Genomic DNA, 12,511 nt, shown 5'->3' with positions numbered 1-12,511 from the left:
TGCTACATAGATAAAATTATTAAACTGATTAATATCTTTAACTTTAAATTCAGATTTTATTATAAGGAATGTAATAAAGTTATATACAACAGCGATTTTTAAAAATTTAGTTTTTGCTAAGTAATATTCTTCATTAGATAGCAATTACGATTCAAATTTCTATTAGGAATAGTGCATATTTTTAAACCTGTGTGAATGTAGGGTATTTTAAGCATTATTATAAAAACTCACATTTGTTGCATACGAGCAAAAGCTATACAAAAATAAAATATTTTTTCCACTGGGGAATGGGGTTCCCAAACACTTTTGTAAGTTTGCAAAAATTAAATTGTCCACATTGCACATGTTTTTATTGTTAATGACTTTTATTACATGCTACAATATTTTTTAAAGGTTGCATGTCTACAAAATGATAAAGGAAAATTGCATCTTGACAATGCTTGTGTTATTCTAAAGAGTCTAAAATGTGTGAAACATTTACAACTTTGAAAAAATGCTGCATCATATAAAAAGCAATTTACCAAGGCACACTCTGTGGCTAAAAGAATGTTGACAGTGCACCCCTTCTAATTGTTGCTTCTGGCTACTTAGTTACAACCATAATTGCTGACACAAGCGCCACTACACCATAAAAAAAACATTCTTGACAATTCCGTGAGGAAAACACTTTACAATGTCCATATAGAAGTGGCTGCAGAGAGCAGAGGAGAGGACTGACCTACACAAAGCTCTGACCTCAACCATTAAAGAAACAGTTCAATGTAAAAATTAAATTAGGCAAAATGGATAGACTGCACAAAATAAAAAAACATTTCTAATATAATTAGTTAGTTAGGCAAAAATGTAATCTATAAAGGCTGGAGTGAGCAGATGTCTAACATGATAGCCAAATCACTACTTCCTGGGGCACATGGGACATAACTGTTAGTTTGTGAGCACACAGGTCAGATTCAAATGCAAACTAACTGATCAATTATGCCCCATATCTGCCCCCCACAAGTCCCTGATTGGTTGCTCACTACTAATGGCTTAGAGAGCTGTAAAGGAGGTAGTAGTATTCTGGCTATTATGTTTGACATCTGCCCACTCCAGCCTTTATAGATTAAATTTTTGCCTAACTAACTATATTGAAAAACATTTTTTGAAAAATGTAACACATAAGAAATATAAATGTCTTTAAAGAATAGTGAAGGTTTAAGTATCCAAAGGTTAGAAATTAGCCGGGGTAGTTTAATCAGTAGATAGAAGCTGAGGTTAAGAAAGTTAGAATGTTGCAAAGCATCAAAATTACTTACTCTCATTTGTACAGGTTTGCGCAATGGCAAAAAGTTCAGGAGAACGCTCATCCAACAACTGCTGGTGAACATTAATACATCGAAGGGTCCACCATGGCAACATCTAAAAGGAATACAACAGAAAAAGAAAGCAATGAATATATGTTTAAAATGTTAAAACCAAGAAAACATGTGTTTTACATCTTTTCCTCAATTTAAAAAAGTATATATAATTAGATGATGAAAACATGATATTTGATTCAGAAAACTGGAGCACGCCATTTTTTAGAGGCTACAGTTTTAGAATATAAATTGTATAGTCCGGGATTTAGTTAGGATTCAGACAAATTCTTTGGCTTTTTTCACCAAATGCTTAGACACAAATAAATGCAAATCACTCTTTGTAATATGACTTCATGGCTCTAGAGCCAAGAATGCCCTTAAATTTGTATTTGCAGAAAAGGAAGAGAATTCCAGAGGATGGGTGCAGAAAATGAAGCATCCTAGATGCAAAGGTTACGTCTCAGGGTGTACTATGTAATGTATGGTGGTACAACATAGTTGAGTGCTTTGCAAGTGAATTCATGAAGGGGAAGGCCAGCAAGGGCAGAGTAAGAAGAGATGTTTTTGACAGCAGTGTTGTATGATGTATTGAACAGGGAGGGGCAGGGAAAGTTTAAAGTGAAGCGTTTTACAGTAGTCTAGGTAGCATATGAAAGAACCAATGAAAAGTTTGGCCATCTTGTGTGTGAGCAAATGTCAAATGCAGGAAAGGTTCAAAAGATAAAGGCAGCAAGATTTTGTAAGCAGCTAGATGTGGGTGTAAACAAGAGGGGAAAGAGTTATTTCAGGGCGGGAGAAAAGATATAAGGTGTAGAAAGATTACCAGTTCAGTTTTGTAAATATTACTTTTTAGGAGCATGAGGACATTAACAAATACTTTGTTTAAAGAGATACTCTGGCTTCCGGATCTAAATTTGTTAAAGAGCCACACACAACTCAGAAACCTTTAATCTTTTACTTCAAAAAAGTATGAATTGATACAATTTTACATGCTGAAATCCAGCTGCAAAACAATTCTTCTCATATTCTTTCTGCATCATTTGAAATCCTAACGGGAGAAGAGACTAAAACATTGACGTTACAAATTGTAAAAACTTCTCCACAGTTAACAGACAACATGTAGGAACTACATAACCCACAAAGCATTGCACTGTGATGTTCCTTTCCTTATTGACATCATGTGTGCAGGGGATTGTAGGATTTGCACGATGCAGGCTGAAGGCAGGCTGAGAACAGTCCACTACTGTTACGTTTTTTTGAGTTTCAAAAGTAGTCAGCCGGAGAACAGGGGGCTACTGGTCCAAACAATATTGTTACATTAAAAATCATGAAAAGGCTGCATATTTTTTTAACTGTATATTGCAAAAATGCTTGAAATTACATTTACATTTAAAAAAGCTGAAAGGGGAACTATACCCTCCGGGCTATAAAAGCCCCCTTAACTATCACTGCCTTTATCCCCCCCCCCCACCACCTCTCTCTTATCGCACAGTTTCTAGCAGAGAAGCACAGTACCTGGCCAATATCTTTTTTTTTTACCGATATCTTGCAACTGAAGACACTTCGGGTCTCACCACTGACACGGACTCTGCTTGCGCATGTGCAGTTTAAGCAGATTTCCTGCGCCGTATCGGCGGAGGGACCCGAAGACCGTTCAGTTGCAAAGAAGTTGTCATCCAGGTACACAGCTGCGCTACTCTGCTGTTTTAGTTTGGGGTTAGTGATAGGGACAGTTGTTAAACTTAGAAACTATGCGATAAAGGAGAGGTGAGGAGGATCAAGGCAGTATAGCCCAGGGGTATAGTTCTCCTTTAAGATGTGTTTGGGTGGAGTGGTGGGGACAGACACCAAACTGAAGTGGATCTAATAGGACTTACATAATGTTTAAAATAATTATGGACGACAGAGGAGGAATTCATTGAGTGAGAATGAAATCAAGAGGATGGGTGGTAAGACAGAAGCTAGACAGGAGAAAAAGAGACTGTCTCCTTTTGTAAGTGGAAGCAGGATTTGAGGGTTGAGGCAAATAGTGAAATAAGGTATGACTGTGTTCCAGACTCTAGGTTAGGACTTAAATTTCTGGTTGATGTTATCTGAAAAATTGTTTGCAAAGTCCTCTAAATTGATAGAAGAGGGATCATGAAGGTCAGCAGAGATTTAAAAGTATTTAAGCGTTGTTTAGGATTGCAGGACAATTTGGATACGAGTGAAAATAAATCCACATTTTCTGAATTTTCTGATGTATACAGTACAACATATGATAGACTGACTGAAAAATATTTGATAAAAAGTAAGGCTGTGCCTGCATGGAAAATAATTTCAAACTCAGACAGACCTTATTGGTTTGGAAAAGTACCTACTCATGTTCAACAACTTCTGCCAAAAGTGTTGATTAATAACCCTTCTAGTCACAGAAGAGATTCTGGATATTATAAAGCCACAAGTCTTAAGGCCAATAATATTATATCATGAAACTTAAGTATACTTTTACTTAACAGTAACATATGGTTTGTTGGTGAACAATGTGCTGTGTTGATCTGCATGGTTAGGGAGTATTAAGTTGTGGATAATCAGAGGGCACAGTAAATCAATAATCACATCATTCAACATATCATTACCCGTTAGGTGCTAAACTGCATCAGGGCAGTCACCTAAAACAAATCAGATCTTGATTTAGGCAACAGCACTACAATTTGGCACCTCTGCTGTCAGGCGTTTCCAATTTAAGTAAATCCATTTTGTTATGTGATTTAATATGCAGCAATTATATTCAACTGGTACCACCGAGCTGAATTATGGTGGTGAAATGTACAAGACAAGACTTTTTTTCCCAACCAAGTTTAAAAACATTGTCCCCACAACACCTAGAGATAAGAACTAGCACAGCACCATGTACCCAGAGCTATTGTACTTGGCACTAAAAAGTGTAAGCTAAGAATAGGTCTGCCAAGAATAATTTGAGAACATCCTGCAAGAAGATGCCAGCTTCTAGAGACAATTAAGGAGCAACTTAAATACATGACACATATAAAATGCATTTCTGCACCTTATTTAAGGAGCTAAAGTAAAGGACTATTAATTTTATTAAAAGCACTGTATTATCAAACAAAAAAGAAACTTTATGTGTATAAAAAGTATGTCTAACTTTGTAGGTTAAAGGCCTGTGACTTTGTAACTAATACACATATAAGTGTATATGTTTATAAAGATGTATATTTCTTTTAAATGTGCCTATCATATCTTGAAAAACAGAATACTAAATCTAGTTAAAAACAGTAGCAATAACATACAAATTTACAACACTGGGTTTTTTTTGTTTTTTTTTTTAACCCCAAGTCACAACATGACAGGGTAATAAAGTAGAAATTATTTTAGCCTCACCTACTATGAGAATATATATGAACATTATTCCAAAAGTTCAGAAAGTATTACTGGAAGGAGGATAAATGTGCAGAAAGGTAGGAGAGAATGTATTCAAATGAATCGGGATCCTTTAGGATTCCCTATTAGGTCTTTGCTGGAATAGATACGCACATTTCATTGTTTTCAAAATGATTTCATATTGCACATATCCTTCATGGTCCAATATCTCAGATAAACAAAATATGAATTAATGAATTCTATAATAGGCTATTGGCAAAATTTTAAAACATTTGGTAATTAAGCCTCTGCTTGCACAGAACAAGAAACGCATACCATGAATTACCTCTGACTTGCTCTACAGTCCTTGCTCTACAGTAGCTTGTAAGGCAGAAAGAGGATTTTTTCTATTAATAAATACCACTACATTATATTTTCTATTCATTGTCCATGTTTTAATATATAAAAGTAAGTACTATATGTAAGTACTATAACAGATCTTGCCAGACTAATTTAGTCGTCTTTTATGAGGAGGTGAGCAGGAACCTCGATGCAGGAAGGGCACTTGATGTCATCTACTTGGGCTTTGCTAAAGCGTTTGATACAGTACCTCACAGAAGGTTAATGATCAAATTGAGGAATATTGGCCTGGAACATAATATTTGTAATTGGATAGAGAACTGGCTGAAGGATAGATTACAAAGAGTGGTGGTAAATGGAACATTTTCTAATTGGACCAGTGTGGTTAGTGGAGTACCGCAGGGGTCAGTCTTTGGTCCTTTGCTTTTTAACTTGTTTATTAATGACCTGGAGGAGGGCATAGAAAGTACTGTTTCTATTTTTGCTGATGACACCAAATTGTGCAAAACTATAAGTTCCATGCAGGATCCTTTGCAGAGCGATTTGAAAAAATTGGAAAACTGGGCAGCAAACTGGAAAATGAGGTTCAATGTTGATAAGTGCAAAGTTATGCACTTTGGTAGAAATAATATACACGCGAACTATCTACTGAATGGTAGTTTGTTGGGGGTTTCCTTAATGGAGAAGGATCTAGGAGTTTTTGTAGTTGTCTAATTTCAGGCAGTGTCATTCTGTTAAATATATACATAAATCTCACAGACTAACAGAATCATTGTATTAGAGTAGAATCTTACCCCCTACTTAGGTGGGTCCAGGTGCTCATGCCCCAGACCATCAGCTTGGGGAGTCATGCAGAAATATACTGGAACAAACAGGCAGGCACATCTGGGGTCCCTTTTGCGTCAAAAAAAGTTTTCAAGAAGCAGCTTGTAGTGTTGATAAAAGTATCAAAATGTATTTATTCCATAAAAAACAACTGCAAAAGCCTTACGCATTTCGTACTTAATCATAGGCTCTTTTTTTGACGCAAAAGGGACCCCAGATGTGCCTGCCTGTTTGTTCCAGTGTCATTCTGTGGCTACTAAAGCAAATAAAGTGCTGTCTTGTATAAAAAAGGGCATTGACTCAAGGGATGAAAACATAATTTTGCCCCTTTATAGGTCCCTGGTAAGGCCTCACCTTGAGTATGCAGTGCAGTTTTGGGCTCCAGTCCTTAAGAAGGATATTAATGAGCTGGAGAGAGTGCAGAGACTTGCAACTAAACTGGTTAAGGGGATGGAAGATTTAAACTATGAGGTTAGACTGTCGAGGTTGGGTTTGTTTTCTCTGGAAAAGAGGCGCTTGCGAGGGGACATGATTACTCTGTACAAGTACATTAGAGGGGATTATAGGCAGTTGGGGGATGTTCTTTTTTCCCATAAAAACAATCAACGCACCAGAGGTCACCCCTTTAGATTAGAGGAACGGAGTTTCCATTTGAAGCAGCGTAGGTGGTTTTTCACGGTGAGGGCAGTGAGGTTGGGGAATGCCCTTCCTAGAGATGTGGTAATGGCAGATTCTGTTAATGCCTATAAGAGGGGCCTGGATGAGTTCTGGAACAATCAGAATATCCAAGGCTATTGTGATATCTACAGTTAGTATTAGTGGTTGTATATATAGTGTATGTATGTGAGTGTATAGATTGGTAGGTGTGGGTTAGGTGTGCTGGGTTTACTTGGATGGGTTGAACTTGATGGACGCTGGTCTTTTTTCAACCCTATGTAACTATGTAACTATATTCTCCAAGCAGAGAAAATGTATTAATGATGTTTAACTTAGGGTGACCAGAACTCCTGAAAATTCAGGGACACGTCTAATAAATGCATGTAGGAGGACAGCATGCATACCTCCCAACATTTTGAAAATTGAAAGACAAAAAGAAATGATGTGCCCAAAAATGGGCGTGTTGCAACCACGCCCATTTTTGCGACCACACCCGTAAATACCACTCCCATTTGACTAAATTTGGTAGGTTATTTGAAGTTTGAACACATTTCCGGGGGTTTGGGGTCTTCTTTTATGTTTTATTACAGTTTTGTTAAAAAAAAAAATGAAATTGTATCTCAGTGCAGGTGTGGCTTGTTAACTTTCTGGGCTCTCTGCCAAAAACCCTTATTTAACTAAATGTAAGAAACAATGTTTCTAAGTGCAGGTGAAGTTCGTTAAGATTTCTGGGGTCTCAGCCAAAAGCTACTTTTTAATTAAGTTTGAGAAACATTTGTATTTAAATGCAGGTGAAGTGTGTTTAACTTTCTGGGCTCTCTGCCAAAAGCTACTTTTTAATTAAATTTGTATCTTTTTTTGCATTCAGTGCAGGAGATCAAAGGGAAATGAGGGACTTTTCAGTAAAAATCTGGACTGGGGGCTGAGCTGTCAAAAGGACTGTCCCATGAAAATCGGGACAGTTGGGAGCTACGCAGCATGAATTTAATCAAACTACAATCGGTTCAGCCCTGCTGGCTGAATTTTCTAGACGTGTCCCTGAATTTTCTAGTGATCTGGTCACCCTAGTTCTAGCCAGAATTACTCTATCCCCCTCAATCGCCTTTTAATACAGGACAACACATTTATGATTATTTAGCAGTTATTTTATAATCAATCTAACAAAATACTGCAGGCAAAGTTTTTGTTTAACTCATAGACATCTTATAGCAAGCATTCCACTACAGAAGAAGACTGAATGGCTTTTTTTAAGCTGTCTGCCCCTTTAAAGTTCAGAAATCTTGTTCCTAATGAAGGGTTTTAACACTGACACGCAGTCACTTTTCCCATTAAGGCTGTTACCCAGCTGCTTCCTTGCAAATGCTTGATGCGTGAAAAAATTGGTGCAAATGGAAATCTTTAATCTTTCATCTGCCAGAACCAGACGCATGTGATGCTCTCTTGGTCTTTATGAAATGTACTAGTTTTAAGTGATATTGTGACATTTTTAAGCTTTAGAGTTTAATGATCTATACTAATATCCTCCTATCCAATTTATACTGACACACACACACATTTACCAGCTAATGTAATGGCACACTGCAACTGGAGTAGAACTTAAATGCTCTTAGTACAAAAAGGCAGAGAAATAAAAGATAAAATGAAATGATTCGTTTGGTTATGGACCTACACAATTTAGGACAACTAAACTTCCTTGCACTTTATGGTTGATTACACCTCAGCAAAATAAATAGTACAATGTGTACAAAGATTGACAAATGGTAATTAACACTTATCGGGATATGAGTCATTTATCTCTTATTTCCTCCACACCTAATTAGGCAATCTGTTACCTCAGACTCTCTATGTCAGATTGATGTGTCAAAAAATCAATAAAATCAATGAATGAACATGTATGTGTTACTTTCCTCTTAAATAATACTAAAGCATACAAAATCTCAATAACAACAAAGTCTAAACAGAAAAAATATTGCCTAATCCAGTATTTTATGAGGGGAATCCTTTCTAGCATTCATTATCTTGTTTATTAGTTGAGGGACTGCCTTAAGCTAATGGCACAATAGCCATTTTTAGGGTCATGATCATCTAAGTAAAAAAAACACCCATAAAACACACATGAAGTTAATCCTTATTAGGGCAATAGTACAAAGAGGGGTGTCAGTAATTTGAGCACCACAGTTTTCTTCACTAAAAATGCTGATTTGTATGTTAATCACTTGAAATTGCATGGTGTATTCATGACAGAAAAAAAGGAGCACCAACAGAGGCACATTAGACCCTGTACTTAATGCTTAGCACAGGCATTAAAGGAAAAAAATACAACTCTGACTTTGAATCCTGGCTCTCTTTTTTTCTATGCTCCGACACCCCTGCAATCATTTTAGGCGACTTCAATTGCCACATAGATGACCCCTCTCAGCCCTGGCCATCTCGATTTCTCCATCTAACCTCCTCCTTTGATCTCCGGCAGTGGACTAATACAGCTACCCATAAGGATGGTCATTTTCTAGATCTGGTCTTTTCTAAAAATCTAGATCTATCTACATTTAACAGTGAGCCTTTTCCTCTTTCAGATCATCATCTTATCTCCTTTTCTATCTCGCACGTGTCTCATTCTCCCTCTAACTCTCAGCCTAAAACCCTGATTTGCAACACGCGAATATATAACTGCTCTCTCTAACTCTCTTAGTTCTAGCCTCTCCTCCTCCTGTGCTTCCTCTGATCCTGAGTTACTGGTAAATCAATTTTATCATCTGCAATTAACATCCATGCCCCCCTGCAGCCCCAACGCAGTCGTGCCCACAATCCCCGTCCCTGGCTTAACCCTCAGACGCGATTTCTGCTCTCCTGTGCACGATCTGCTGAGCGCATTTGGAGGAAATCACGCGTTAAAGCTGACTTCCTCCACTATAAATTTCTTATGGTGTGCCTCAATACTGCCCTATCCCAGGCCAAGCAAGCATACAATAACACACTTATAAACAATAATAAATCAAACCCGCGGCGCTTATTCTCCATATTTAACGCGCTACTTCATCCTTCACCTAATGAATCAGTCATATCTGAACACACCCCCCAGGACTTTGCTGACTTCTTTAAAAGCAAAGTCGACTCTATCCGCAAACAATTTTCCAAACCCTCAGATACCGGTAATCTCAACCTTCCTAAATCTCCTCTCTCCCTATTCAGCTCCTTCAATCTCGTAACAGAGTCTGAAGTTTCTCAGCTTCTCCGATCCTCTCCGCCTACTACCTGCTCGCAGGATCCTATGCCCTCATCCCTACTAAAACAGTGTGCCCCTGCCCTTACTCCAGCTCTTACCCACATATTCAATTCCTCTCTGGCTTCTGGTACTTTTCCCTCTCTCTTCAAACAAGCATGTGTCAAACCCATTCTTAAAAAGGCTACACTGGACCCGTCCTGTCTTTCTAACTACCGTCCCGTCTCTCTCCTGCCGCTAGCCTCTAAACTCCTGAAACGTCTTGTCTTTTCTCGTGTCACTAACTTCCTCTGCACCCATAATCTGCTGGACCCTATGCAGTCTGGTTTTCGGCCTGCGCACTCCACTGAGACGGCCTTATGTAGAGTGGCAAATGATCTCCAGACTGCCAAGGCCAAAGGACGCTACTCGGTCCTCATTCTCCTAGACCTTTCCTCTGCTTTCGATACTGTCGACCATGCTATTCTTATGCAAATTCTCTATTCTCTGAGTATCCGGGATCAGGCTGCATCCTGGTTCTCTTCCTATCTCTCTAACCGCTCCTTCTCTGTCGCTTTTGCTAACAAATCCTCTACCCCGGTTCTGCTTAGTGTGGGGGTGCCTCAGGGCTCTGTGCTTGGTCCCCTGCTGTTCTCCCTGTACACTCTCTCTCTAGGAGACCTTATTTCTTCTTTTGGTCTTAAATACCACTTATATGCAGATGACATCCAGATATATTTAGACACCCCTGCACTAACTGCTGATGTTCAAACCCAAATTGGTAACTGCCTCCTGGCTATCTCCTCCTGGATGAACCGACGCCAGCTCAAACTTAACCTAGCTAAAACAGAGCTCATGGTCTTCCTGCCCAAACCTGGCCCTCCTCCTCCTTTCACCATTACTATTGATGGCATGACCATCAACCCTGTAAATTCCGCACACTGCCTTGGGGTTATCTTTGACCAGTCCCTCTCCTTCTCTAACCATATTAATAACACTGCCAAAACCTGCCGCTTTTTCCTCCGCAATATTGCCAAGATACGCCCCTTTCTTTCACAAGCAACAGCTAAAACACTAATCCATGCCCTTATCCTTTCCCGCTTAGATTACTGCAATCTCCTGTTAACCGGCCTCCCAGACTCCCACCTCTCTCCCCTGCAATCAATTTTAAACTCTGCTGCCAGGATCCTCCTGCTCTCTCCTAAGAGGGAACCTGCTCAGCCTCATTTAAGCTCACTAGCATGGCTGCCTGTTAAGCAAAGGATAGCTTACAAAATCCTTCTGCTGACATTCAAAGCCCTTCACTCCTCTGCTCCTCACTACATTTCTTCACTGGTCTTCCTACATGTTCCTGGTCGTCTCCTCCGCTCCTCTCAGAGCCTCCGTCTTTTTACACCATCCACACCCACTGCGCTCTCTCGTCTTAAACCTTTCTATCTCGCTGCTCCTTACCTCTGGAATTCTATCCCTGAATCCCTCCGTAGGGAAAACTCACCCACTCTCTTTAAGAAAAAACTCAGCTGTTACCTTCTGGGGCACTAAAACATTATTTTGCCCAGTCCTGCGCTTAAGGGCAAATGCCCATACCTGGTGCACTCTTTCCTTCCAGTTTGTGCCTGTATGTTACCCAACCACTTAGATTGTAAGCTCTACGGGACAGAGACCTCCTTCCTACTATGTCTCATACCACATGGCACTTATATATATATATATACATATATGTATTTATTGTATTTATTTATTATATCACTTGTCCTCCCTGTGTGTAATTTTGTATTCTGTAAGACTGTACAGCGCTGCGTACCCTTGTGGCGCTTTATAAATAAAGTTATACATACATACATACAACCCATTTTTGACATAAGACTCAGTTCAGTTGGGCTCTTAAAGATACATTTCTTAATTTTACTCATATGATTCCTCAGACTGAGAGTAAACACTGACGGTTTGCCTCTGACTTGCACAGACCATTTCCACATCCCCTTAAGAGTGGCAGTCATTAAACAACCCCCACATATTAATCTATGTTAAACTGATGGATTCTAAAAATTGAAGTGTTAGGGGCAGATATATTATTCTGGGTAAAAAACGAGCACAAAATTCACCACACATGGACAGGCTTCGCTGTGCAAAAAATGGTGTAAAATCAAGGTCATTTTTTTCAAATTTTTTCTTCCGCCAGAACTTACGTAATATAATGGAGTAAAATCTGGCGTTTGGATGGGGAACTTCTCTTTTTATTTTACACAGCTTTTCACACTGTTTTTTCAGCAGATTTCATATTACACAGCATAATAAATAGGCCCCTTAGAATCCATCAGTTCTCCAGGTTCTATGACTAGGATATAATATAGGGGCAATGTAACAGTTGCTTTTAAAGGGATGACTGGTAAAAGTGAAATAAGTTATAAAAAATGGTTGTAAACTTCGCACCTATTACATGACCACTTTGTCCCATACGTAGTGATCATGATCAAACTGGGAAAATCAGTATAAATTGTCTGTTTTTCATTGCTATGAAAAATCTCTTCTTTCGTGAACTACTTTGTTGCAAGATTTAGTTCATATGTTAGCTCTACGTTAGTTTATATTCTTTACTTATCTTTCATTTAACTTGTACCAATCACATATTTGATATGCATGAATAAATGCTTTCACTAGTTATTTCATAACAAATGTAGTTATTTTATTAATTATATTCTGCATGCCTATTTGTAAGTAAGTGATAACACCTATAATCAATCCCCAACCAAGAAGCTCCCAAAGGTTAAAC

At 38.5% G+C, this 12,511-nt stretch overlaps 1 protein-coding gene across 2 annotated transcripts in view; it reads right to left on the bottom strand.

Annotated features, from left to right (window-relative positions):
- Positions 1-12,511, bottom strand: part of ttc27 (tetratricopeptide repeat domain 27) — a 226,126-nt gene that overhangs the window by 186,008 nt on the left and 27,607 nt on the right. For both annotated transcript variants that reach the window (XM_002934458.5, XM_018094257.2), the window contains exon 6: positions 1,296-1,398. In XM_002934458.5, coding sequence (XP_002934504.2) covers positions 1,296-1,398 — 103 coding nt within the window. The remainder of the gene's footprint in view (positions 1-1,295; positions 1,399-12,511) is intronic.

Source organism: Xenopus tropicalis, chromosome 5 (genome assembly GCF_000004195.4).
Source record: "Xenopus tropicalis strain Nigerian chromosome 5, UCB_Xtro_10.0, whole genome shotgun sequence".
NCBI classification, from domain to species: Eukaryota; Metazoa; Chordata; class Amphibia; order Anura; family Pipidae; genus Xenopus; species Xenopus tropicalis.
The sequence above is the reverse complement of the archived record's forward strand: the minus strand, read 5'-3'. Positions and strand labels throughout refer to the sequence as shown.